Source organism: Pleuronectes platessa, chromosome 6, assembly GCF_947347685.1.
Source record: "Pleuronectes platessa chromosome 6, fPlePla1.1, whole genome shotgun sequence".
Classification (NCBI taxonomy): domain Eukaryota; kingdom Metazoa; phylum Chordata; class Actinopteri; order Pleuronectiformes; family Pleuronectidae; genus Pleuronectes; species Pleuronectes platessa.
In genome coordinates this window covers 8,498,774-8,526,529 of record NC_070631.1, presented here as the reverse complement: position 1 = coordinate 8,526,529, position 27,756 = coordinate 8,498,774, and the positions used below count along the sequence as shown (strand labels likewise).

At 41.8% G+C, this 27,756-nt stretch overlaps 4 protein-coding genes across 5 annotated transcripts; 2 read left to right on the top strand and 2 right to left on the bottom strand.

Annotated features, from left to right (window-relative positions):
• The first annotated feature begins 50 nt into the window (after nt 1-50).
• On the top strand, nt 51-12,238 carry nr2c2 (nuclear receptor subfamily 2, group C, member 2). Of its 2 annotated transcripts, none has more exons than XM_053425441.1 (15): nt 51-501; nt 3,731-3,815; nt 4,070-4,165; nt 4,391-4,591; nt 4,847-4,952; nt 5,107-5,286; nt 5,802-5,958; nt 6,059-6,149; nt 6,426-6,571; nt 7,209-7,386; nt 7,741-7,862; nt 7,961-8,100; nt 8,451-8,588; nt 8,738-8,843; nt 9,488-12,238. In XM_053425441.1, exons 2-15 carry the CDS (start codon nt 3,756-3,758, stop codon nt 9,660-9,662), a joined length of 1,896 nt encoding a protein of 631 aa, XP_053281416.1. In that variant the 5' UTR covers nt 51-501; nt 3,731-3,755; the 3' UTR covers nt 9,663-12,238. The 2 variants fall into 2 exon arrangements, with proteins under 2 accessions (XP_053281416.1, XP_053281415.1); XM_053425440.1 differs by lacking the exon at nt 51-501 and adding an exon at nt 1,004-1,143.
• A 380-nt stretch (nt 12,239-12,618) lies between these two features.
• mrps25 (mitochondrial ribosomal protein S25) lies at nt 12,619-14,540 on the top strand. The gene is made up of 4 exons (XM_053424707.1): nt 12,619-12,852; nt 13,136-13,242; nt 13,336-13,423; nt 14,070-14,540. The coding sequence occupies exons 1-4, from the start codon at nt 12,719-12,721 to the stop codon at nt 14,257-14,259; spliced, it is 519 nt and encodes a 172-aa protein (XP_053280682.1). The 5' UTR covers nt 12,619-12,718; the 3' UTR covers nt 14,260-14,540.
• Nucleotides 14,541-14,669: 129 nt separating this feature from the next.
• On the bottom strand, nt 14,670-22,065 carry LOC128442313 (rabenosyn-5). Its single transcript, XM_053424706.1, has 12 exons — nt 21,973-22,065; nt 20,654-20,933; nt 20,250-20,384; nt 20,055-20,155; nt 19,886-19,931; nt 19,643-19,804; nt 19,277-19,539; nt 19,027-19,097; nt 18,846-18,932; nt 18,640-18,742; nt 18,216-18,320; nt 14,670-18,124 (listed from the first exon to the last, which is right to left on the bottom strand). Exons 2-12 carry the CDS (start codon nt 20,814-20,816, stop codon nt 17,003-17,005), a joined length of 2,358 nt encoding a protein of 785 aa, XP_053280681.1. The 5' UTR covers nt 20,817-20,933; nt 21,973-22,065; the 3' UTR covers nt 14,670-17,002.
• Nucleotides 22,066-24,436: 2,371 nt separating this feature from the next.
• Nucleotides 24,437-26,103, bottom strand: trh (thyrotropin-releasing hormone). The gene is made up of 3 exons (XM_053425433.1): nt 26,021-26,103; nt 25,498-25,705; nt 24,437-25,056 (listed from the first exon to the last, which is right to left on the bottom strand). The coding sequence occupies exons 2-3, from the start codon at nt 25,685-25,687 to the stop codon at nt 24,437-24,439; spliced, it is 810 nt and encodes a 269-aa protein (XP_053281408.1). The 5' UTR covers nt 25,688-25,705; nt 26,021-26,103.
• Nucleotides 26,104-27,756: the final 1,653 nt, after the last annotated feature.

The window sequence follows — 27,756 nt, the reverse complement described above, 5'->3', positions numbered from 1 at the left end:
TGTCTATTTATTGTCTGTCTATTTCAGAGATGCATGATGGGAAGACAGACATAAACTGCCTTTAACTATCTAATTATTCAATCAGAATTTCAGGTCAGATGTAAAGTCTGTGGCTACAGAGCAGAGCAACTACACTATGAATCATGTCAGTAATTTACGTCTACACTTGCAAATGCAAATCAGGGCAGTTCACCACTCAAAGGATCCTGTGTGTCCAATGGCCCTGACCCTTATGTTGGGACAGGCCCAAATAAGTGATTTGAATAAGCTACACCTCTACTAACTACAACTATAAAATGCATTGATCCCTCAGTATTAACAAAGTCAGATATGACGTATACATAAAGTGCAATCTGCTGATTAAACGTGTGTCTTTGGGATATAGGGTGTTTATTTAGTTGTATTCTGTGTTTTACTTCCACAGAAGTGTTTTGTGTTATGCTGTGATTGTTGTCGCATCATGGGCAGACGGAGGAAAATTCCAAACAACTGAGTTGTGTGGCAAGTATTGAATCTGGAATTTCATGCAGGACCTTCAATTGTAATGATCTAATGGGTTGATTTTATCACAAGACTGTTTATCACCTGACTTACAGAAGGTTTTCTGTGGAGTAAGGGGGATATGACATTATAAACACCATGATACAGTATGAATGTGTCTTCTGTCTCATTTATAGCTGTTAATTCTAAAGTCACATCTTGTCTAACCGGTCTAACATCACGTGATTTTACGACTACACTATCAATCAGGCTATTTTGATGATCGATTAATTGGCCGATAGGGTTCTTAACTTTTACACTGCTGCGTGGTTATCTTAAGTAAGTCATCTGAATATTAATACCAACCGGTTATATATAATCAATTTTTATTCTTTTGATCATCCATAATCCATAACCATCTGGTCACCAGACACAATGACGTCAGTGGTGTCTGGCTCGCGTGGAGGAGGGGGGGGGGGGGGGAGGGAAGGAGGAGGAGGGCGGGGGGGCGCGAGAGAGGAAGAAAAAAAAAAAAAGCCTGAACCATCATCCCGGAGCTGTCGGAGCGGGGTCACGAACTATGACCTTTAACAGAAGAAAACCAAAACAAACATTTTATAAAATAGAGGAACGTCCTAAATACGCGGCCGCCGTGCCCCGGAGGTAAGTCTCAATCCCGGGCTGAAAAGCGCACAAAGCCCTCGGAGATACTGGATCATAAAACCGCGAAGCTAATCTCCGGGTTAGCTTGTTAGCTATAGCCGCTGCGGAGCTCCCTTCCTGCCCCCGTCTCCGGCAACTCGGGACCCGGGCACGGACGCTGGGCTCAGCGAGGCTAACGCGGATGTCCTTTACAGACAGTTAATATAATTGTTAACACGTGGTAGCCCCGTGCACATAACCCGAGCTAATCCCGGTGTGACAGCGGGCGAGAGACGGGTAGAGTTGGCTCCTGGCGCAGGGTATCTGTATGAAGCTAGCGTCAGCTAACGCAGCTAGCAGGGGAAAAGATGGAGCCGCTGCAGATGAACTCGACCCTTTTACCTTTGCCACAGGACGGGGACAGGACAGGCTGGAGACAACCATGACTTTTATTTACCCCCAGCTGTATTTTATAAATGTACCAGCGGCGCTTTGAGAGTCGTGCACTGCAATGTCTGTAATGAAAATGTCCCTAATATATATTTATCATAAGGATTCGTCTCCTGTGTTATTGGCTGTCTGCCACATTCTCCATTTTGTTCCGTGATGTGTTTGGGGAAAGTGGTTATTTTGATGGACATGGTGTTGAGCCAATCGGTGAACAACGTGAAGAGGCAATCTGCTTCCCTCTGCAGGCACATGAGTCACTAATGCTGTCGGTGTCTGGGTTATTATGACCCGACACCTGGAGGGTGAAAGGAGGCAAACGATAGAAGGGCAAAGTTTTATTAGGACTATAAAGATTAGATGATTATCTGATTAGCTGAGCGACAGAAAAAAAATTGTGTCTAAAAAACACTCATATAAAGTCATATTAGGATGCATTTCCTGGACGTATATTTAAACTTATTATGTATATATTGTTTAGCCTGTATTCACAAATCACAATTGGTCTCATAGGGTTTTACAAGGTGGGACATCCTCTGTCCTTAACCCTCATCAAGAGCGAGGAAAAGCTACTGAAAAACATGATTAATAGGGGGAATACGTAGAACCTGAAAGAGAGAAAGACACGTGAGGGATCCCTCTTCAGTGCAATATATGTGGTGTGTAACTGAACGCATCATCTTAATAACAGCTTTTACAACATTGATTAGAAGAACCAGTTTTTAACATAATGTAAAAGTGTATTTGTACATGAGAAGGTGTCTGATAGAGAAGAAGGGAGCAGCAATGAAGAATACAAATGAATTGAGGAGTTATTGTCAGTTATGGTGGAGTATGTGAGTGGGTGTATTGTATTTCAAGCAGTACTAATTTCTTTGCCCTTTTTAAATATTAAAAAAAAATCAATCATAAAAATAATCAGACTAATGTCAATAATTGTCAGCTGCTACCCGAGATGCTGTCCCCAAAGTAAGATGCCAAAAGCAGTGTAGTTGATAAACAGGTTTTCTAATTCCAAACTGTGTCGGAGAGATTTGACAATGTCCAAAATGAGTTGTCGTATACGTTTCAAATGAATTGGAAAATGACATGGGTTGTTTGGGCAAATTGTGATGTTTTGTGACAGGACCCGAGCAAAGACCCAACTGCTGCATCAAAGACTCTGAAGGAGAAATTAAGAATGGCTCCTTTAATTAGCATCTCAAGGTTTAAAAAAATATCAGGTCAAAAACTTTAGTTTAAAAAAAAATGAATCCAGGATGTGTGTCTCCTAAATCACCATCCAATGGCCTGGGAGCCAAAAAATATATTTTTGTTGAAACAACTTAAACTTTTGTAACCACTAATAATGTTGATATATTGTCTTTTATTGTGGATAGTTAACTGCTCAGATAAATATGAGAAGCATTTATTTATGACCTACATTAAAAGACATGACCAGTAAAAGTCCCCACGAAAAGTTCAAGTTTGTTTGCCCATATCTCGGTGAATTAGGATCCAAGACTCATACAATATCGGTTCCTTAGTTTTCTCATATGACAAAATTCAGCACGCCAACTTTCATCTTGATCTCTGTCAGTGTGGCCCAAAAGTTAGATTATTTGAAACAGAAAGACCCAAGACAAAATGTTCTGCTTGCAGTAATCTGGTTTAAGAGAAACTTAATAATCAGCATGAAGTGACATGTAGACGAGCAGACCTGGTTTGTTACCTTGTTTCCTAGACAGTGGAAGCAGAGGGAGTGGGGAAAGCAGCTGTGGTGTTAGATGTAGTGCATGTAGAAGATGATACTTTTCTCTGGGGGGGACATCTGCTGTCCACCTGCGTTACCGGGTGCAGTGCACTCTGGTTGTCACCCGTCAGCGTGTTCTCTTCCTCAGTGAAACATAAATGTCATGTTCAGGTCACACTCCGAGGTCAATGACTCAGCTTGTGATGATTATCACTGGTGTCATGTCAAGACTGGATTTGTCAAACGCATTTTGTTTAAGGTTTCTGGTCTTGTAGAATATTACATTAAAGAATGTATAAATATTTTTTGTGTCTATGATATTCAAGCATTACCGTTATTCTTCTGAAAATTTCCCAGCATTATTCAGCTCTCCTGTGTCGGTTTTGCCCCTTTGTGGCTGATTAATGTCTGTGGCGTCTTTCCAAACAGACCTCACTAATGACCTTACATCATCATGACAACGGGCCTGAATCTGCTCTCTCAGCAGAAAGTGGATTCTGAGCACGAGGCAGAGGTGAGTGTGCAGAAGGACACTGGCTGGCAGTCTGATCTGCTCCATACAAAACATGAAGGGTACTTTTAAATAAACAAATATTTGTGTGCTTAGTAAATGCTGATATGATTTTTTTCACAGTGACATAAAATTATGTGTTTTATAATAAGGTTTTCATGCTTTACACACAGTCAAGTGAAATATATTTCTGTTGCAGACATACTGATTATAATTTGCATGTGTTTACCGTGGTTGACATGTTTTGTAAATCGTAGGCGTCCTCCTCTCCATCAGACTCAGTGATGAGTGAGTCTCCGCAGCGCTTTCAGGTCATCTCTACTGAGCCTGCCACAACACCACAGCGAATACAGGTAACTGCTGCCTGTGTAGAAGACATCAGATAATGTGACACTGCTCCTCCCTGTTGACATTGTTCTACTTCAGTGCATAAGCAGCAGCAATGATCAAGTTGATGCCACAACATGTGACTCAACTCTCCTCTCTTCATTGTAGACTTGTTTTTGCCCCTCAACCCCACTGGTGTTTGCTCATTTCCACCTCCCTCTCTTTGTGTCTTCTTCCTCCACCCTGATCAGATTGTAACTGACCAGCAGACCGGTCAGAAGATCCAGATAGTAACAGCGATGAACCCGTCCAATGCTCCCAAGCAGCAGTTCATTTTCACTACGGCTGACAGCTCAGGGGCGGGCAAGGTTATCCTGGCCTCATCAGACAGTCACAACACTAAGCAGCTCATCTTCACTGCTGCCGACAACCTAATGCCAGGAAGAATACAGGTACAGTTGTGCCCACAATATCAGCCCTTTGTGTCTGACAATGCTATTTGAATTTGTAGACAAATGCATTATAAAATAAAATAAAATGATGAAGAGATGACATTTTACATTCAAATGGTCAAAGGTCAAATTCGCTATGATGTCATTATCATCTGCAAAAAGCCCTTTTCTGTTATTCAGACATTTGTATAACTTTGTAACAGACAGTAAAGAGAAATGAAAACTTAAAAGCCTGTGTTTGACTTTGCTTTTCAGATTGTCACAGATCCAGTGTCAATGGAACGGTTGTTAGGGCAGTCGGGGGACTTGACCCGATCGCAGCCCGTAGAATACTGTTTGGTGTGTGGGGACAAGGCTTCAGGTACTAAAGCTTACAGGTGCATCAAGTGGAGATGTGATGTTCTCTGTGTCGTTTAACTGATGCCTCCTGATGTTAAATCTAACAATAGATGTAGCTTCATGTGTCTGTAAGTTCCATGTTGGGACACTTCTAAAGCAGTTTTCTCTGTGTTCAGGGCGTCACTACGGAGCCGTCAGTTGTGAGGGATGTAAAGGCTTCTTCAAGAGGAGCGTGAGGAAGAACTTGTCCTACAGCTGCCGCAGCAAACAGGACTGCATCATCAACAAACACCACCGCAATCGCTGCCAGTTCTGTCGGTTGAGCAAATGCCTTAAGATGGGGATGAAGACTGACTGTGAGTTAACATCCCAATCCATGATATTACTCGGTTCTCTAAATAAAAAGCTAAATTGTCTCAAAAGTTATTAAAAAGTCTTAAATTATGTCTACAAACGTCTTGATAATTTGTCTTGCCTGGAGTAGACAGTAACATTTATTAATACTCTTCACACCTCAGCATCGGCGACAGCCATAGCTGGGGGCTTTATGTTTGTGAGTTTTTCCACTTCTACCACAGAAAGGTCACGTTAATTGAGTCATAATATTACTGGGAATTGTCAAATATGGCTGAGAACTACTGCTTAAACTTTGATATGATATTCATCTATTGAATAATTATAGATCTTATAGTCCCTTTTTGTTTTCAGTAATTTTATATGTAGTAATTTATATTTTAAATGATAGTAAACCATATTATTCCTATTGATTTCTGAGATAAATAAAGTACTGATCAGTATTATTGTTATATCCAGTCACTTCCAGCAGTTAGAAAAGGTAATTTGCATTTGTCTGTTTACTGTTTGTCTTCAGCTGTTCAGAGTGAGAGAAAACCCATCGATGTAGTGCCCAGAGAGAAACATGCCAACTGTGCTGCCTCCACCCAGAAGATCTACATTCGTAAGGACCTAAACAGTCCGCTCATCGCCACGCCAACCTTTATCTCAGATTCAGAGACAGACGGCTCCAGGTCGGTTGGAATCAGGATGACAGACGGATGTCTTGTTCTATTTCTCAGGTGTTTAGTGTGACGTGAACTGGTTTTTGATAATGCTTTGTGTCATGTGCAGATCCAGCCTGCTTGACCAGGGGATGCTGGTGAACATCCAGCAGCCTGTCATCCAAAGTGATGGAACTTTGCTGCTGGCCAATGACTCAAAGGTACAGACGTCTCTGCAGATACAGTCACAGATATATCTGTCTCCTTCTGATACGTGTAAAATAAATACAACAAATAAGTTCTGACCCAAATGATTTAGAGCTGAGATACAGTAGATTCCCTCTTTATGTAGGTCCTTTGTGTGTTTTAAGAAGCATTCACAGTTTTCTTTGTTGCATGACACTCAATTTCAAACATTTTGTGTCTAGAATGGATCAAGTGTCGTGACCTTGGCCTATATGAAGTAAACTAATCTGCATAGGCTGTTCTCTTTTCAGATGGATTCTGGGCAGGGGGACTTGGGGACACTAGCTAATGTGGTGACGTCACTGGCCAACCTGAGTGACACATTGAAAGAAAATCTAAACAATGGGGACACCTCAGAGAGTCAACAAGAGGAGCAATCTGCCATCGAGATAACACGGTAAGTCAGCAGAGCACAGACAGGGGGAGTGTGTTTGTGAGAGCTATCAGAAATGTTTCATTGCTCACTTTGTTTGGCAGGTGCTCTGCTAAGTCTTTTCTGCATGTGTCTGCCCCGGGGTCACATGTCATGTTAGTGGCTGACCAGCTTCTCTAATTCAGAAGCAGATTATCTTTAAAGGGAGAGTGTTTGTCTCTACTGAGGCAAAATATGTAGAAATAGAGGTAAAACCAGGACTTCCTGAAGATTGTCTTCTTACTCGAGTACAAGCATAATATTTTTACCCATTCAGATTTAGTAAAAATAATAAAGCCTTCAAATATATAAATTTAGACCTTATTATCACTTTTCTAATATAACTTTTCGATCTGATGATTTTTTTTTTTTTAAATAATTTTATTATAAAGAGTGACAGCTTCATTGTTGATTTACACAGCTAAACTTTTCCAAAAGTTCAGAACAGCACCACAAGACAAGAAAGAGCTCACAAATGAATTATTTGATAACAAAGACACTTTGTGTCTTGAATTTACAAGTATGAAATAAATTATATGTAAATGAGAAGTAAACATTTATGTCGCCAACGTTTCTGTCTAATCAGTGTACTAAAACGTGTTTGTGTGTGTGTTGTACAAAGTGCCTTCGACACCCTGGCCAAAGTATTCAACCCACCTGAAATACGGGTCGTACATAGTCTGACAGAGAAATTGGCGTGTGTTGGTGGAACAACAATCCAGCTGATTGGTCGAGACCAGGGGACCCCTATCATTGAGGTGGAGGGACCACTGCTCACTGACGGCCATGTTGGCTTCAAGGTGGGTGCGGTCAACCGATGGTCAAAGCTAATGGCCAAATAACAAAGTCCTTATTCAGGTGGCTATACAGTATTTTAAAGAGGAAGTAACCAATGTGTGTCTGTACATGATGTGTGTATATTGACTGCATATTGTTGTTCAGTAGTAGTTAAGTACAATATTATTAAGTATAATTTTAGTGGTAGTTGAGATACATACATGAAATGTTTGGAGAGAGAGACGTTTGAAATGCAACGAGGATCCCCAGTCAGGTGTCAAGTTGTTTGACATTCCAGTTACACATGTATGCTTCTTATCACCCCTTAATATCCATTTCTTGTGTCCTCATTCTCTGTCCCTGTGTCCTTCCTCCAGCTGAGCATGCCCAGCCCCATACCAGAGTATCTGAATGTACACTACATCTGTGAATCAGCATCCAGGCTTCTCTTTCTATCCATGCACTGGGCGCGCTCCATACCTGCCTTCTCAGCTCTGGGGTAAGAATGGATTTGACACATGAAGACATGAAGATAAAGTTGAGACGGTCACAGGAAACGGTCTATGAGCTCACACCCACTGTCTCTTTCTTTTTCAGTCAGGAGGCAAACACCAGTCTGGTAAGAGCCTGCTGGAATGAGCTGTTCACTCTGGGTCTTGCTCAGTGTGCTCACGTGATGAACCTGTCGACCATCCTCACTGCCATCGTCAACCACCTTCAGAGCAGCATCCAGGAAGGTATGGACCACAGGCCTCGTCAGCACCTCACAGTCGGACATAAACAGGAGAGAAGAAATGTGACGTTTAAACATGTTACTCAAACAAAGAAAGTCCTGGAGAATACTGATGAAAGTTTGAGATATTACATGTTTTACTACCATGTTGGTACATGCCCCAGATGGCGAGTCATTTTTATGTATCCCCCCAACTACTGACATGATGATTATGGGGAATTGCAACTTCTGAGAGTGATCATGTGATTGTTGTAGGGACATTCCTTGTTAGATGAAGCTCAAACAGCTAAAGTAATAAGACTGAGGATATCACGAATGTTGATACATCAAACCAGACATGTTCTTCTGTCTCAGACAAACTTTCAGGGGACAGGGTGAAGCAGGTGATGGAGCATATCTGGAAGTTCCAGGAGTTCTGTAACAGCATGACGAGATTGGACACCGACAGCTATGAATACGCCTACCTGAAAGCTATAGTGCTGTTCAGCCCTGGTGAGTCTAGAGGGGTGTCTTATTTATAACAGACACTATAGCTGTGGTGCGCTAAATCTAAGGAATTCCATAGAGGAGAGAATGAAACTTAAATAATCTGCCTATATTTAGTAATTTGCGGAATGACAGTTGTGTGTTTGTCTCATCAGATCACCCAGGTGTGGACAGCAGTGGGCAGATTGAGAAGTTCCAGGAGAGGGCGCTGATGGAGCTGCAGGACTATGTGCAGAAAACTTATCCTGATGACATGTACAGGTACAGTCACACCTCCAGCCTTCCAGCACCACCACCTCAAAGCAGCTTAAAGCAGGAACACGGTGAATTGCATTGGATCATCGTGCATTTAAGGTAGAGAGTAATTCAACATTACATTATGAGGAGTAAAATCTTCACAATAACTACTTAATTATAAGTCACTTTCGGTTTCAGCTGTTTTACTCACTAAGCAGCACTGAGATTCAGGTTATCACAGATTAACACTTCTCACAGGCATGTACCAGTTTTAATAGACATGCCAACGTTTCACTTGTTCTTTGCTCAACGTTTGTAGCTGTGCTCTCGAGCCTATCTAATAATCCGCAGCAGCAACAAGCCCTTTATCTGTGCTACCTCAGAGTAGTATCTTCTAATAATACATCAGTGACATATTGTTTCCATGTGCCATATGTTCTGGTCACAGTCCATGCTGTGTATTAGTTGGATGTGAACCCTGGCAGCAAATCAATTCCCCCCCAACTAGAACAATAAAGACAGTTTTGAACCTTGCACCCTGAAGAATGCAGGAGGATGTAGAAGATTGAAGTGACACTGATGATAAAGAAAAGGAGCTCATATTTGCAAACAAACAGTAAACACAAAATGTAAGAATGACCGGACGTGTTGTGTCTGTGCCTCCCCAGGATGACCCGTATCCTGACTCGTCTCCCCGCCCTGCGCCTCATGAACTCGAGTATCACAGAGGAGCTCTTCTTCACTGGCCTGATAGGTAACGTCTCCATTGACAGTATAATTCCCTACATCCTCAAGATGGAGACGGCTGAATATAACAGCCAGGACTCTGATACCGCAGAATAACATCCCACTGCTCCAGGACCCAGAACTGTCAATTTAAAGATGGTACTCTCTTTGTCTCTCAGAGGGTTTAATTATTAACCCCGATCTAAAATGCTGCAGCAGCTCCTTGCTTTCTAGTGATGCAAAGTGAAAAGTCATTCAGGAATCCCTGGTAGATTAGGACAACCTGGCACTGGGATGACTCCTGGATTCTTCTCTGGAGCCGACACTGTGTGGTTATCTGGAGTTTCTGGCCTAAATTCAGCCACACTGAATTAGATCCAAAAGAAATTCTCCTCAGCTGCAGCGGTGCTCATTTCCTGCACATCTTTATAGCACTTAAAGCTTGTTACGTGTGAACTTTACCCTTCGACCTAAGCCTTTCAATTGGTTTTATCTAAGCCTTACTATGCTTTCATGATGATTGCATATATCATCTGCAGATATAAGGCGAGATATATAAATGAACCAGAATCTAAAGATCTTAGATGGAATTTGACATGTAGAATTGAATTTTCACGTGTTTAAAAACTCTAGTCTCTAAGATTATTGTAAATCTGAGTATTTTCTTTTCTAATGTACTTTAAAGTAGTAAAGTATTTATTTATTTTAGATTTTCTGAACATGGTACAGTATAATCTTGTATAATTAATGACTGTGCTGTTTAATTGAGAATTCAGACTTTGAAAAAGATTAAGTGTGACTTATTTGAAATTTTCTTCTTTTTTTTCTTTTGAAAGTGACACACTTGACACAAATGAACAGATCTTCACTTTCAACATTAATTGAAATAATCGTTGGGATTATTTCAATCAGGTATATGAGGAAACTCAAACCTCAATCATTAATTTAAATAATGTTTTTGCAAAGTATTCATCATTGAGCTAACACATAGCTCAATACAATGTGATAATACAAATTTTAAGTTTTAATTTACATTCTCAAAATCACAAATTTACAGATTAAGTTCTCCTTGGTTTACATTGAATGACATCGCAGAGTTTCGGTTTGAGAGAGTTGTTATGTTAAGGTACATTTGTTCATGATTACGTTTCTTAAACTTTCTTTACTTAGCCGTGCAATCACCTCATCGCTTGTCCTTCTACGACAATCATCTGTTGTTTCCTTCTGATGCATCAGTGTCACAACTGTCAGCATTTTATATGCGTATTTATCAGTGGCAAATATTTCTTTTAAGTCCTTACTTTGAAGATGTTTGGTTCAGAAATGTTTCTTACGTTCTATGCTGCTTTGTTTGTTTTCTGCTAAGTGCACATTAATCAGCTTCTGAGGCGTTCCACTGCTTTCATGCTGACTAAAACTTTGTCATCTCTTTGTTTTCTAAAGACTTTTATTTGTTGTAAACAAATTTGCTAGTTGCATACTAAGTGTACTTAAAGTACTTTTGGGCAGGTTTCCCTGGTAAAAAAAAAGGAAGAATAGTGAATAGATCTACTGGGAAACCAGTCTCCAGTGTCAGTGTTTCCCTTGCATCGACTGGGGAGAGAACCTCTGTGGCGCTGTCACCAGATAACTTGCGTACAAAAAATGCTGATATTTTGTCCTAACTTTCAGACGGTTGGGATGTATTGATCCTAATTCTAAGAAAGATTTATTGCACTTGTTGGAAAGTTTTTATTGCACTCATCATAACAAATTTTCAAAACGTGAGCGAAGAGAAATGTGACTTTAAATCAGACTCAATGAGCTGAAATTAAAAGAGTGCACTTCAATTAGGTAAAATAAATGTATTAGATTTTTAAAAGAATTCTCCTCTCTTTTTCAATCTATTTTTTTTTTTGGGCCTGTCTGCCCTCTCAAGGTAATGTTATGGGAAACACTGAATGTCTTGAAGACCATCTGGCAACATTGGTTTACCCACTTGTCTAACGGTTCAGAAGAAAGATCCACAGCAACATGAATGATGATGGGGATATAAAGAAGTAAATTATTATGTCTTGTGAAGTTAATGTCGGTTGTAATGTCGGTTGTAATAATCGGGTTAAAAACCCTTTCAGACTGTTTGTAAAAGACACTGGCGTGAAATGACCTTTTTTTCATGTAATTTCATTAAAATGAGTGCATGTTGTTTTTAAGCGGGGTTTTATAATGTTGTGGCTGATTGCCCTAATAAAGGAGAATTGTTATGATTTTTTATAGTGCTTTGAAGTGCATGACAAAGTTGCTTAAGTGCATTTAATTAAATGCTGTATAAGAAATATTGATTTAAATGTTGTGGCTTTACAGTGTCAACCATGAGCAGCTCCCACATTAGAGGGTATTAGTGCATTTTTCTTCACCTTTGTGGATTGAGCATCCCATGGTTAAAGTTTTATACTGTGTTAAATGTCGTTTTTTTTTTGTCTCCATTATTTTTGCTCATGTAAAATGTACGTCTTCAAACAAGAGATTGTGAAATTCAGATATTCATGTTTTCTTCTCTCACAACTCTACATTTCTACCTCACACCAATGCAGATGTAAGACAAAATGTATTAACGACTGAGTTCCTGTATCAGCATTCCAGTCTCTGGGGCCGGCTTCTCTGAAGCCACGTATTATAAAAATAAATAAACAATTATTCATCAAATACAACAAGACTGAGTATGTTCATGCTGGAAACTGTTCATGATCAGTGACTGTTATGGTATCTGCAGGTACTAGTTCTTTTATCATTCTTATCGTTTAAGTGTTTGTGCTTTTTGTTGTAATCATTTATGTCATTGTGGTGTTTTATTTTTAGTATTCCCTTAATCTGAGAAAAATTCCCCCTACAGTAGGGAATAGAATATAACATTGAGCCTTGAAGGGTTTTTACCAGAATCAATCATCACAGTAATAGAGATTTGCTAACAACATGAGCAACATTAGTTATATTTGACCTCAGCATTTAGGGTTAGGGTTAGGGTTATTATCTTGTTTAAAAAATAAACGTGAATAAAATACAGATTGTTAAAAACAAACAAACGACAACCAGCTCCACGTTTGACGTCATCAAACCGCGCCACTGTCTCCGGTACACACTCGTCAGATGTTGGACTCTGAGTGAATAAAAGGTGAATAACTAAACGGTTCAAGATGCCGATGAAGGGGAGGTTTCCGATCAGGAGGACGCTGGAGTATCTGCAGAAAGGCGACATCATCTTCAAGAACAGAGTGAAGATCATGACAGTGAATTACAACACACACGGGGAGCTGAGCGACGGAGCAAGGTCAGAGCTAACGGCTAACTGCTAGCATCCCACTGTATGTGTTTGTGTGCGTGTGAAAGAGGAACATATTTAACATGTCTTCATTCCTGAAGAGAAACCAAGTAAATAAAACCCCTACACTAAACACATTTTATTTTAATGCGCTGTTACTTTCATTAACTTGATATAAAAAGATGAATACACATGGTGTGATGTGGGTGAGAAGGAGAACTAGAGTGACATGTTAAAGCTTTGTGTTGATGTTTGCTTCCAACTCTTTGTTTTGTCCCTTTTTGTTTTGCAGGAAGTTTGTGTTCTTCAACATCCCTCAGATCCAGTACAAAAACCCATGGGTCCAAATAATGATGTTCAAAAATATGACTCCATCACCGTTCGTGAAGTTCTACCTGGGTTTGTACCAGTTATTAAAACTCTATGATAACAATAATAACCATTATACCTGTGTAACTCCATGCAGTGGTGCTAATGTCTCGTCTCTTGCAGATGATGGGGAGCAGGTGCTGGTGGACGTGGAAGGGAAAGACCTCAAAGTCATTTCCCAACATGTTAAGAAGATTGTGGGCAAATCAGAGTAAGATCTTCAGATTGATTTCTGCACATGGTCCTTGTTGCACGACACTGACATGAGAATATCCTGGTGATCAGGGGCAAACATGATGAGTTATGTTGATGTAATTATTCATGCGAGTTACATATATTATCATATACTCTAGTAAAATCGGGACCTTGATATAGAAGCAGCTGAATAGAATTTTAGCCATTATCTTTTTTTATTTTCTTACCCATCTGTGTTTTAACAGTGAATCTCTAAATGTCTGCTGAGAATCTCAAAACATTTTGCTATGGTTTCAAAGTTCAAAGTCACTTTTGCTCAAACCCGTTAACAAGAGGTGGGTGTGTCAGATGCTGCCCAATCAGCAGTGACGGGTACACAAACTCCGCCCTATTCCAAAGGCAGCGCACACAATTGATTATTGAGTGAACTGCTGCTTCGTGCTCCCGTCAGTTAAAGATGATGGGAGACAAGAATTTATCATGTGTTTAAAGCCAGGTCATCTCCCCCCCTGAGATGTCTTCAACAAAATCTCATAGAATGGCCTTCTGAGCTGCCGTAGTTGCAACACAAACATTTTACGGTTGAGTGAACTTTGTCGAACGCAGCCCTGTTCCAGCAGTGACCAGGTGATTTATTTGACTGTCTCTCTCTCTGCTCACAGAGAACTGTTAGAGGCTGAGGCTCTTGCGCGGATGCAGGCCTCCAACCCTGCAAACTTCGGGCCAAAGAAGTACTGTCTGAGGGAGTGCATCTGTCAGGTGGACGGCCAGGTGCCGTGTCCTGGCACCACGCCGCTGCCCAAAGAGATGACGGGCAAATATCGAACAAGGATGGCAGCGTCACAGGACTAAAAGGCCGGGAAGGAGAGGATACTATTGCTGATTTAATGAACAATATTAGTATTTTGTACGATTACAGTAAAGGACTAACTTATTGCAAATGGAGGATGCCTGGATCCACTCCAACAGAAATCCAGCAGCAACGCTCGTCAGCATCCGGGAAGTTCATTCTTTTGGTTCCTGTAGGTTTGGATATGTTGAGATTGAACCTTGTGTTTGTAAATAATGTGACCTGGTTAAAGATTCCTCACTGAATGTTCCAGTGTAAACAATAAAACCCAGATTTCCCCGTGTGGCTGTAGTAATGAGCCTATACTTTTACATTAAGTGCAAACTGAAAGGAAAAAAATTACAGAGTAATATAAGTGAGTGATCAGAAAAGGATCAAAGCATTTATGGAAGAAGGAGAAATACAAACATCATTTACTGTAGACAACTTTCTTTTTTATTGGTGCTGGGATGGAGTTTCCTAAAGTTAATACAGAGACGTCTGCGCGGGTCCAGAAGATTGTAGTTAGTTTTTAAATACAGCAGCGTTAGTCAAAGTACTTCCAAAGCTAAAGTCAACACATTGAGAAGCTGCTCCTCGAGTTCTTCAGTCCGTCGCTAAACGTTTTGCTCACGATCTTCTGATGAGCAGTGTGAGATTAACAGGCAACAAACGCTCGGGTCTACGAAGAGAAATACAGACAGTGAGTGACAGGAAAGATTCACTTAGGGACAGATGTAGCAGCACTGACTGAGTGATAATACTTGCTGGCATTCATGTAGTGTAAATATGTCTAAGATGTAGCCCTGACCAAAGGATTTAGTCCTTACATTTTTGTACACTCTGCAATTTTAGTGAAATCTTGTGCCTTGTTCGTTGACGTTATAGTTGTCTACTATGTGTGTTAGAAAGTAGTGTTAAGTATGTAGATGGTGAGTGCTGCAACAAGCCGGCTGGACCAACTTTGACTGGACGTCTGAGATGAAACAAGCGAACGAATCACATGCTTTACAAACAGATCTTATCCAACAACACGGAACAAGAGCGGCGTGTCAAACCGATCGATTTGTCCAAATGTGAAAACAAAAAAACTAAAAGCAGGAAGACAAGCTTGGCCACAAGCTGGATAGACAGACCAGAATCAAACAGCACTTCAGAGACTCACAAACGCACAAATCATGCAACCCCTGATCCTCGCTCAGATCAGGGGCAGCCACTGTAAACATCGAGATCACAACCAGCAGGGGGCGCACAGTACAACGTGGAAAAACTTTAGTTCACTTGGCTCACTGTGGCAAATACGACGCAACTTTTAAGAATAAACGTCTCTACTGTCAAAGCTGACTGACACACTAACCAGACGCACAAAACGCTGAGTTTAATCTCCTCGACCAAGTCCACCATGCAGGACAGGAACAGGCTCATGTGATAAATTCATTTGATGTTTAAAACAAAAACTAACGGAAACTGAAATAATACGCTGCCGGAACAAAACCCTTTCTCAAACAAGCCAGTCGTTAGTATCAGTGTGATTCGTGGTAAACGTCCTCAGGATCAGATACGTCAGCATATTTGACAAGCAACAAAAATTGCCTAATTCTGTGGAATGGAGATTTCCCTTTCAAATATATGAGCAAAGAGTCATAGGTGCTGCAACAGCTACTGCAGTGTTGCAAGTGGTGAGATGGCATTATTAATTTGAGCCTGTGATTAAAAATATAAATATCTTAATTTATTTAATGATCAGGCTGTTTCAAAAACCAAATTGCCCCCAAACAGTCTCAAAAGTCTAATTCATTTTGTGTCTTACTAAAGAAAGAGATGTTATAGGAATAGTTCATGTTCCAGTTACAACAGTCGTGGTTCAGTTCTTTGGCATAAATTAAATGAACAGTGGATTTTTCACTTGATAGTTTCCCAGCTCTAAGGGGGATTGATTCTGTATATGTGACGAGCAGTTGTTTAAAACCTAAAGTGGCTACAGAGAAAAATCGGATGTAGATTTCAGCCGATGAAGAATGTTCATCAATGAGCTGAAGACAAAAAAATTAATCTTCGTTCAAAGCCTCATCAGCCACATCGAGTATAAAACATCCATATATCCAACTGACCTGCGGAGAGCTGAATTGCACGGTGGGTAATGCAAGCAATAGGTTTTGACCAAGAGGAAAAATAAAATCTCAGGTTACGGTTCATCAATTTTGACACTTTTTTATACTGCCACTCAATTCCTTTGGAAGAAAAACTCTTGAAATGATGAATAATGGATTTTGTGCATCATTCCGTCCCATGGTTCAACCGTCGCCATGTTAACTTGTTATGTCTTCATTCGTAGCTTCTGGCAGACGACGCCAAATCACACAAGACCACAGTCAGACAAAACTCAAAGGACCAGCCATTGGTCCCATTACAACATTCTTTACAGTGGCATTCTTCCATCTTCTATTGTTCATGTTTGCACTGATGCAGCTGGAGATCGGCAACGCTGCCTGTACAAATAGACATGTTTTACTTGTGGTGCTTAGAAACTGTGCATGCTGGGATTGGCTCCAGCCCTCTGTGCAGGTTAAGTGGTTTAGAAAGGTGTTTGAAAATGAATCGTTCCAGACCCCTTGTCTCTAGTATGTGTAATTTTGGGACAGACCTAATCTTTCTTGCAGACTTCACCCGTACTAAACTCAGCGGGCTCATTAGTCATGTAAAGTGAACTAGCCTTGCAGGACTTGGTAAGTAGCAGGTGATCAGGGGGATTTTTAAGAAAAGTTGTCAGTGCTTCTTTTTCTTCTGCTCCTGTAGGGTGTGCTGTAGCTCTCTCAGATTCTCTGACAGGAGCTCCACCTCGTCAAGGCGGCCGCTGAGCTTGGCATCAAAAATGTAGGCCCTTATGTTGTCGATCTGCTGCAGCAGCAGTTCCTCCTCTATCATGTCCAAATCGGGCAAAGCCTCGCCTTCATCTAACCCGTCAAAGGGATTGGTTGATACTCCTGGGGAATTGCCAGAGGCCTCCATGAAAGGGTTACGAGTGTCGGTGTTGTCCTCCTCCTCAAAGGGGTTCCTGGCCGCGGAGTCGGCCCGAGAGTCCTCCTCGACACCTTCATCAAAAGGGTTGTATTCTTTCTTCCCGTTGGGTACGTCTTTGTGTTCCCTCTTGATGTCTTCTGAGAAAGGATTGTTGGGATCCTCCTCAGTGGGAGTAGAGTCCTCCTCCTCAAAAGGGTTAAGGGAGGTGCTATTCTGCCCTTCACCACCAGGGGGAGTTATGTGTCCCCCTAAGCTCCTCAGACGAGGAGGCGACTCCTCCTGGATTGTGAGAGCAGGAAACGCTCTTAGAGACGCAGGACTCCTCTCAGCTTTAGGAGTCAGCTCCTCTGCTGCAGTGTCTTGCTCTCCCTGGAAGACGACCACTGGGCTGATATCTAGAGACCTCTCCATGGTGAAGGACGACTGAGCTGAGCCCACAGCAGGGCCCCTGTGTTCCCGTTCCTCCCTTTCCTCCCTTTCCTCCCGTTCCCAGGCCTCAAGGCGATGGAACTCCCCCTGCTGCAAGCTCTCCTCCTTAGCCAGCTTCTGGGAGAGAGCGATGGCCAGACTGGTCTGCTGCTGGTCGTATTCGTCCTGCAGCTGACGCAGGTTCTCCTCTAACATGGCAACCTCGTCTGCTCTCTGGGCCTCTCGTGCTTGACGGAGGAACGACTGAATGTTCTCGATCTGCTGTAGGAGGGGGTCTTCGAACTCACTGCGTGTATGACCAGAGTCTGCGGAGGGCAACCAGCCGGCAGCTTTGGTCATGCGCAGCGCTCTCTGGGCTTGCGGCAGCTCCCCGTTGGTACTGACGGGTGGACGGTTCCTCTCAGACTCCTGCCTCCTCTTCAGGGTCTCCTGGGATGCCTGTTGAGCAAGAAAGCAAACAAAGAACAAACTTTCAGCAACTGATGGACTGATGAAAAAACAAGACAGAGGTTTCAGAACATCATCTCACCAGTCTCTCTTGTTGGAGTCTCTTCTCTTGTTCTTGTTTCTTCTTTTCTTTCAGCTCTTCATATTTCTCCTTAGTGGGTAAAGACATGAGGCCTAACAGCTTCTCCTGAAACCGGGAGGACACAAAGAATGAGGGAGTTCAGTGAAAGGAAGGATCAAGGTCGAAACACATTTGAAGTAGAAATACTGCGTAAATGTAACTGAATGCTTGAAAGATGCAGTATGATCCCATTCAGATTTTAGACTTGTTTCTCTGAGGGAAGTGATTTGTTTTCACTATTATTTCCAATTGTTTATATGTTTTATACTTTAATTTCAGAAAGACTGAATTTAAATAACAGCTGTAAAAAAAAAACTACCACCTAATAGGTTCAGTATCTAGTATGTGTGAATGTATGTTTCACCCTTTCTGTACATGGTCTCACCTGAACAAATAGTGTGGCTGTGTATCGGATCATCTTCTGCAGCTGCAGCGCCTTAGGACGTGGTTGTGGATCATCTTTAACTCCTAGTGTTAAAATCCTCTTACTGACAATAAAACATAGTTAATCTTGTCAAACTCCATATGTGATAAACATGATAAAAAAGTAATATTCAATTTTAGAAACAGTAGTTCAGGAATGGCTTGTACCTTAATGCATCGATGAGTTCATAATATTTCTGTACTTCCAGTCGGAGTCCAGCGGCAGTGTCAAGGTTGTATGTAGTTTCACCGGCACTGTTAAAGAATATCACAGTAAGAAATAAAAACAGTCTCTGAAATAAGGCGGATTTCCATAATTATTAAAATAACTAATTTATATGAGGCTCACTTGAGCGACTCTGCCATCCGGATGTATTCTGGAGCCCGTTCATCCACTTTGTCCATGCACATTCTCAGCCTCTGACAGGAAGAAAGTTTATAGCAAGTGAACAACAGGAAACCCAAAAAGACAAACAGTGCATGGTGGGACGGATACAGCAGAGTAAACTCAAGTCTGCTTGAAGAATCAACAACTGGGACCTGAACAAGAGGCAGATAGTGAGTTCTGAAAGACTCCTTTTTATGTTGTATTAACTAACCTCATAAAGTTTCACTATATCAGGCGTGTGGTCCTTCTCCTCCAGTTTATGCTGTATCTTCATCAGTGTGTCCATACAGTGGTGGCAGCAGCGGATCTTCTCGTCGTCCTTCTCCTCCAGCATGGAGGTCACGCTGCTCAGGCTGCTGATGCTGCCTCTCCTGGAGCCCATGCTACTGCTGCCACCTCCTGCCGGGGGAGACTGGGAGTGACTGGGACTCCCGTGAACACACAGGGCTTCTCGCGTCCCACTAATCAGCTTTTCTGTGACGAAAGAGCAAACAACTCACAGCAACGAGACCCAATTGGAAAACGGAACTTCATCAAGACGTATGAGGAGTTTCTGTAATATTTAGTTCATACATACGGGCTAAAGGTAAGGGGACAAAGTCCATGCACTTTCTACACATGATGGACCCACAGAGACGACAGTGGTGCCGCCTGTTCCGAATGTTGAACTTGTTTCCACAGTCGGGACAAAACGGGACGTCTGAGTCGCTCACCCATGAAACTACAGACTTCTCAATGGCTATAAAGGAGGATAAACATTCATTAGTTTACCGTAATATATATTAACATATACTGAGAGGACTCGTGCATGCAGACAGACCTCGGATTTTGGCCGCATCTGAGTTGATCCTGTCAAACGATGTCAACTGAAACGACAGTTTTCATGATAAATGGGAAGCACAGTGGAGCCCGTGTTCAGGTCTTATATCGACAACCACAGGAAGAACGTTATGGTTTAAATGAGCTGTGAATTGCTACTGTAAACACACCTTCTCCAGTCTGATGATGAGCTTGTTGACCTCAATCACATAATGGTCTATCCTGGCTGCCCGGTGTTTTTTGAATAAGTCCAGATGACTTCTAGCTGCTCCTACAAAAGGAAAAAGAACAGTCATTGTCAGTATATTATATAAGAAATCTGGTAAACGCTTATTTTTACTTTCTTCCTGTTACTATCGTCTTACCCAGTTCCTGAGGCTCCCACATGTAAGGGTCCACTCCACCGTAGTAGAAGGACTCATAACTGCCAGTATCCGCTCTGTCATCACCATCCCTCTTTAGGAGCTTGTCTTTGGCTTTCTTTGCCTTTTGAACCAAATCTGTGCATTGAGAAAGATTACATTAAAAGAAAAAGCAGAAAGGATTTTTAAACAGTGTACACTAGAGGCAATTAATCCATTCTGCCAGTTCATCCTGGTGATAGTTTACAATGGTGCAGTGACTTCTGTGCTGCAGTGTCTTTGGATCTAAACTAATCAGCCATAACATAAACTCACATACAAACATTGGAGAACATAAAAATTGACTGGGTTTAATTTTTTGGCAAAATTAGATATTCCAATTAATTTCCACAAAATAGAAGACTCACTTTTGAGCTGCCCCCTCACATGGCGATCGTCCCCGGAGTGCTCCTCTTCGTAGTGGTCTTGGAGTTGGTAGAACGACTGAAGGTCTTTCAGGCAAAGAGGGCAAAGAAAGCCCTCCTTCACCTCACCTGTGCCCTCAAAGGGGGGAGGGTAGCTGGAGGCCATGACGGCGGTCGACTGTGTTGTCAGAGAAGAGGTGCGAGGTGGGAGGATCCTGCTGTGGCCTCCATGTCACAGGGTGTACGACCCACCCCATAGCAGCTCCATCACGATCACAGGACACTGAAGAACGAGACAAACATGAATCGAAGTAAATCTATGAATGGAGTCATTCAGTAACGATAATTGTCATGATAAACCTCACAGCAAAGTTAAAAGACTGGTGTTTTGCTCCTAGATAGATAGATAGATAGATAGATAGAAGGTAGATCAATTAAGTGTTATACCTCCTCACTGAGATTGCAAAACTGATACAATATATATTGGGCTTTATTATATTGCTATTGAGGAAATTTATATTGCGATAATTATTTCTATTGTTTTATTGCCACACCCGAGCTGGATCCATTAATGACATGCAGTTCATTTAGATATTCAATATTTGTGCTAAATCCAACACAGATTTACACTCTGATTCTGAGCTTTTGGTCTTTAATGCCAAACCATTAAAAACACACGTCAATGCAGAGACACACTGAAAATCATACTAAAATATGAGAGGCGATTTTAAATATAAAAGGCATGTGAAAATAAAATATTAAAGAAATACCTTTTTGGTATAAAACACTGTTCAGATTCAGCTGTAAACCATGTGATAGGATCCTAACTGTGGTAAAATGTTGTGTGTCCCACTTGTAGAAAGCTGCATGTCTTTTATTTTGGACAACAGCGAAGGAGCAGACATCACAGCAGCTTTAACACGAATCACACACATCAAACATGTTACACTGACTTGATGTAGATTAAAACGTCTCCATTATAATGAACTTATATCAGGTTTTAGGGCGGCTAACGTTAACTAGCAATTAATACACATTGACAACTCGTTTGATCTACACAAACACAACCACACAAGCAGCTATAGCGAGTGCTTTGTTGATATGTGTGATGTGTACATCCGAGGTGATAGTGTTCAATAATTATGTAGCGTTAGCCGCCGTGCTACTGGACAACAATGTACCGTTAGCAGGACCATGCTAGCAGCAGCTATCGCCGTCTGTAGCCACCGTTTCTACCGTTTCTCTGCGGAACACAAGCCGCTTCCAGCTCCACAAATCCGAAACCCTCAGAGTTAAAAACCCGATGGATCGTTTCTACTCACAGACGTGTCCCACCGCCGCTGTGTTGTTGTTAGTTTGGTTTGTGTGACAGCTCGAACTCCAGCTGCAGCAGCAGCAGCAGCAGCCTGGTCATGTGACCAACCTTCCTGGCTGTACGGGAGGATACGAGGGACAAACCAAACCAAACGCACAACAACATGTCCCCACAACCCTGGATCAAACTGTGTCAGCTCACATCCATCGCTGGAGTCTGTCAGCCACTTGTGACATGCGAGTTTTTGCTAGATTCCTTATATGAGATGACCAGAGTGAATTGGTCGTACACGTAAGCTGTGTCCTCTTTATATACAGTCTATGGCTGTGTCTCGATTCAGAGGCCTGCATCCTTCAGAGGCTGCATTTGAAGATCGTTTGCGTCCCCAGGCTGTTCTGTTGCGAAGGCTCCTTCCAATGCAGTTGACAAATGCGTTCTTCTTTCCCCGGGTGCTGACTCTTTTGAACGTCCCTGTAATCGTCACAGAAATCCTCCACAGGCCTGACCCTCTCATTCGGTTCTGCCAGTGCATTCTAAGCAACCCAATTGGGACACAGCGACAGACTTTACATAAAGATGGACGATATACCTCAATCGCCTTCTGTTGTCGGGCAGCAGTATAGTCTATAATTCCCTCCTCCTCCATGTGAGCAGATGGGACATGCACCAAACTAAAAAGTCCAAGTACATATTTTTTTTTAAAGATGGTTTCTGTCATTTTAGGTCGTTCTTAGCTCACTGATGTATGTTCAAGTGTGAATGTTTTCCAGCAAGTTTGGTTTTTAAATAGTTTTTTTCTCTAAAACTGGGGGGAAACATCATGATTGACAGCTGAGACATGGCTCGTGATTGGTCAAGTACGTGTGTCAACAGGACCTGGCTACCGTGGCTACATCTCCTGATCACGACCGCAGATTCTGGTGAGTGGTTGCTGAAAACAATGATTTTTGTCAGTCTCTCCGTGCATATTTTGAAGTCAAGATGCCCCAGTGCACTTAAGTGAATGGGCACAAGGCAGCTTGATATAGAATAGAAGAGGAGAAACACAGGGCCAATAAGGGCCCAAAGGTCATCATGCCCTAGTGGGTTGTTCCAGTCACAAGCAAATTAAATCGGTAGGATAATATCAATCGTCTAAGTCTGCGGTATCAGTTGCTCATCACCGAAAGTTGAGGTGAATGCAAAATGTTGATCTGTAGATAAATCATTTTAAAATCTTGCTTCTTTGTTGCAAAATCAAAACTTTTACGTCTTGAATAGTGATTCATATACTAAACAGGCTGAAAATGACCAATCAGTCTTTGATTGAACTCTAAAAAACCTTGTGTCCTCATTGAGACAGTACCTGTGATTGGTGCTCACACGTGCAGACTTTGCTCCGTTTTCCAGAGTTTGCAGACCACAACAGTTGGAAATCCCTGAACTACAGTTTCGACAGAGTCACTGAAGTGTGTTTGAGACATTTTATGATCTCTCCCTTCCTTCCTCTCTGTGAGTGTGTGTTTCATTGGAGTATCTCCACCATCTGATCTCCACCTCTGGCTCACATGGCTCATGAATAATCTGCATATTGATCAGGCCCTGGACAGCTGCTCCGGAGCCTCTGATGGAATAAGCCCAATTACAGAGAGGAGGATACCTGACACTCTTCTAACTCAACTGCATTAATCATTCTCACTGAGGCAAAGTCAGGGCCAATGCTCTGTTGGGACGTAAACACTAATTAGACTAAGTTGGGTTGAATCAGCAGTATAAAAGATTTTCGCTCAGTGAGGAGTGCAATTACTGCAAACAAAGCAAGTAATACATTTTGACCAATGCACTTTATTGTCCAACAAAAACATTGGTGGTAGTTTCTTTTTCTTCCAATTTACAACATTAGGTTAAATAAACTGAATCCATGCAAGAATATGTAGAAAAATAATAACTGGCACAATTTATTCGCTCAGGGTACTCGTTATATTTGACATAAGTACAAAAGAATGAAGCAAATCAGTGAGTGAAAGAGGTTTCTATACATTTAGTGTGAACGCAGCCACTTGGATTGGATTCAAGCATGAACTGTACTGACGAGCGTCTGTTGCCTCACAGAGGCGACGTCGCAAAAGCCAGTAGACTAATGCTTCCATATTGGACTTGACTTCATCATCAACTTAAAAAAAATGCTAAATAATGCTAATTCTAATTATAACTATGATTTATTATTAAAGTTTAACATAGGACACTCGCTTTTGTGAGAAGTCATTATTAATCTTACTTACGCACAAGCTCCCCAAGTAAATAAACAGCAGATTCATGTTTTGCAATGATGATACAGTAATTTGCCAAATGAAAAAAACAGCTGCACAAAATGTCAAAGGATGTAATTTCTTTTTTCCAACTTTAATAATTCATTATGGTCACTTGATTTTCACATTGATTTGTTTACAATACATCAGTTTACGCACGTCAGAGGTTATTTTCTTCACTCTCTACTCTCCTGTCACTAGATCCTGCTCTGGTGCAAACCTTTTCCCCGGGTGTTGTCTCTTCTCCTCGGCGTGGCTCTTGTTGATGTTGTCTAAAAAGTCGAGCAGCAGATTGGACTTGCTGCAGCTTGTAGGGTCCAAAACATCGCACGGACTGTTTGTGCCCAAATCCGGATTTGCGTTATCCCAAAACCGTTTCCCGGGGTGTTGCCGCTTCTCCAACCCCGTGAGGTCTTCGTCTCCGTCCGCGTCCCAGTCCACGTCTCCCTCCTCGTTCTCTCCCTGGCGTTTGCCTGGGTGCTGGCGTTTGCTGTGTACCAGCAGGTAGCGCTTGCCAGGGTGCTGGCGTTTTGAAAGTTCGCTCTCCAGGAGTACCACGGGCTCGTCAGAAAGGTAGCCCATCGTGGAGCGCTTCCCTGGGTGCTGTCTTTTCTGGAACTCCGTGTACTCGTGCGTTTCATCGTCGCGTTTCCCCGGGTGCTGTCTCTTTTGAACGTCCATGTACTCATCTTCATCGTCCTCCTCTCTCCTCCCCGGATGCTGCCGCTTCTCCAAGTCGTCGCTGTATCTCTTACCGGGATGCTGTCTTTTTGTCACCCATTCTGGCTGAGAGGAAAATCCCTCTGGAGAACATACAACATTAAATTAGCTACTTCAAGAAGTCTCGAGACTTTGAGTTGCCTATCCCTGTACTGTAAATATTCCCCGTGCGTAAATTGCGCACAAATCTGTCTGGTGGTTCACATTCCACGCAACATATCAAACTGGATGGATATTCTTTCCCATTTTCGTGATGTAAAACACAATTTAAAACTTTATCTATAACCTTATTTGTAACTTTATTTTAAATGATCCAACTGGACAAATCCAACTGTATGCGTAAAGGTCAGAACTGCCTCGAGCACAAAACCTCAATATCTATGAAAAGATAGGAATATAATCACCGACATAAAATAAACTGAAAATCTAATTTTCTAAACACCATGGCGATAAGTATCATAAAATTAAATCCGGTGTCTTGTGTCAAGTTGATCCAAGATGTAGCCCGTGCTCATTTTACGCACCGTTTCTGTCGTCTTCCTCATGCATCTTTTTGAGGATGGAGCGTATCAGGAGACTCCCTGCTCCCTGTAGGAGGATATCGTCGATGGTCCTCCGGTCAGTGTCATCGTCAGCGGGGATGCCCTGTCCTCCAGACACCGCCAAGTTGCAGAGCACGAGAGAAGCCAGGAGGAGAAGGCATATCGACTTCATGGTAAATTGGATGATCGTCTGTGGAGGAATTAGATCGCAGGACAGGAATTTAAGTGAACTGACCTAGAAACAAACGGCTAAACTGCAGATTTATTTTAAACAAATGTCAAACGACCAGAGATCATTTATCCAACCGTTGATTAACGTAGATTACTTTAAGTAAATTACTGTCCTTTATTTCTCACATGCATATAAAGTCCTGAAGCTGCAGAACCTCAAACATACCTTTGAATAACGAGTAATTGACAACAATTGATCCACCTAGACATCATCAAGCAGAACTTACTTACTTACTTGTTTACAAGAAGTTACTCTGAATCGCACCAGTCTTACCTGAATGATCCAAGTTCTGCTCGTTCCCCGTTGTGCGCACAGTGATGGTGCTTTTGCTCTCAGCTTCTCGCAGCGGTTGATGACCCTCAAAGGCCAAGTCTGGAGGTATGAGCAGACAACTTTCCGTCCCAGCATTTATACTCACCGCTCACTGTCGTCACACTGACGCTGGGGTTATTTTTCAGGATCCCTCGTCCCCCGATGATGTCAGCAAGTCGTGCGCAACTGAATGATCCCCCTACAGGAGCTGAGGCCCAATTTGTCATTTGAAAAACAAATAAAGGGCTGAGTATTAGATAGACAGCTGGCTCCGCTACACATTGACCACATGAGATGAATTCATTCACAGAAATTAAGTGTATGACTGCACATTAATCCATGAGTTTCCAAATTATTTTCAGTTTAAAGATTTGTTCCCCTTGTTGTTTTTTGATGCACCGAAAAGGTTAGCTGGTCTCCCTTTGGACCCTGTTACAGGTGGCAGAGACATGCATTCATATGTTGTACCACAGGATTCAGGAGGGAGAGTTGAACCTACCTGGTTTCTCTGAGCACAAACAATATGCTTTCTAGTCACGATGCAAAACAGCTTCATTTATCCGAGTAGCTTTACTCCGGGGTAGCAAGAGGTATTTTGAGTTGGTCTTTTTAAAAAGTGCAGCGTGCTAAAGTCTGTACAAGTTTCCATATTTAAACCTATCACCATCCACTCCCCACTTTAATTCCCCCTTCAATTATATTCAAGGTTGTTAAAATCCTTTAATTCCACTTTATCTTCATTAAAGCCACACTGGGTTGAAAACATTCTGACCTAACACTTATTTTTGGGGCTGCACCAAAGCATCAAATGAGATTATTCCAGGTATCTTGTGCATCAATTTATTCACATTTCACTTTTTTATGATCCCCACTTGAATTTTAAATGATGTCTTGGACTTAGCTTGGCTGCAGGGTTTTTGCATTTACCAATCTAGAGATGGTTTAATTAGAGTTTATGCAGTTTGTTGAGATGTTGCTTCAAGCTGCTCCAGCATCCCTGCAGGTGAGGTAAGGTGGGGCAATAAAGGAAACCCAAGTGACATCTTAAAGTCCACACAAACAGAGCAACTAAATGATTCCTCTGTGTTCTCGCTCCATCTAGATCCAAACGGATTTGCTTAGATCTGAAATGTCTGCAGATTCCTACCGTCTAAAAAAAGATCTGTTTCCAACGGTCTATTTCTTTGCATGGGTAGATGTGCCGGCATCAAGTTGAGACCTCCGGAGGAACACATGAAGTCAAAGAAGTGGATGTAAACACAAAGATTTTTCTGTCCTGACCATAGGTCCTGACAGAGTCGGTCATGAATACTGAGGATTTTCAGTTAAAATGATTTAACTATAAAGAAGTCATCTTTTAGGAGTTTTGATCCTTATGGTGTTGAGCACAACTTCATTTATAAATATCATACCTTAATCCTAATCTCACCAAAATCTCCTGAATGAAACTATGTGCGTTGTTTGCCTTGTCCTTTATGCAGAGTCAAATCACTCCACTACGGTGGCCCTGAGAGCTCAACGAACAACAACTTAAGAAAACACATGCAAGTTGACAAAACACATGCAAGTTGACAAAACACAAGCAAAGTTAGAAAACATCTTCATCAATTTCACAACACAACACAACACGTTACAGAAACGCGCTGCAAATAGACAAACGCACTTTAAATAGAGAAACGCGCTGCAAATAGAGAAAC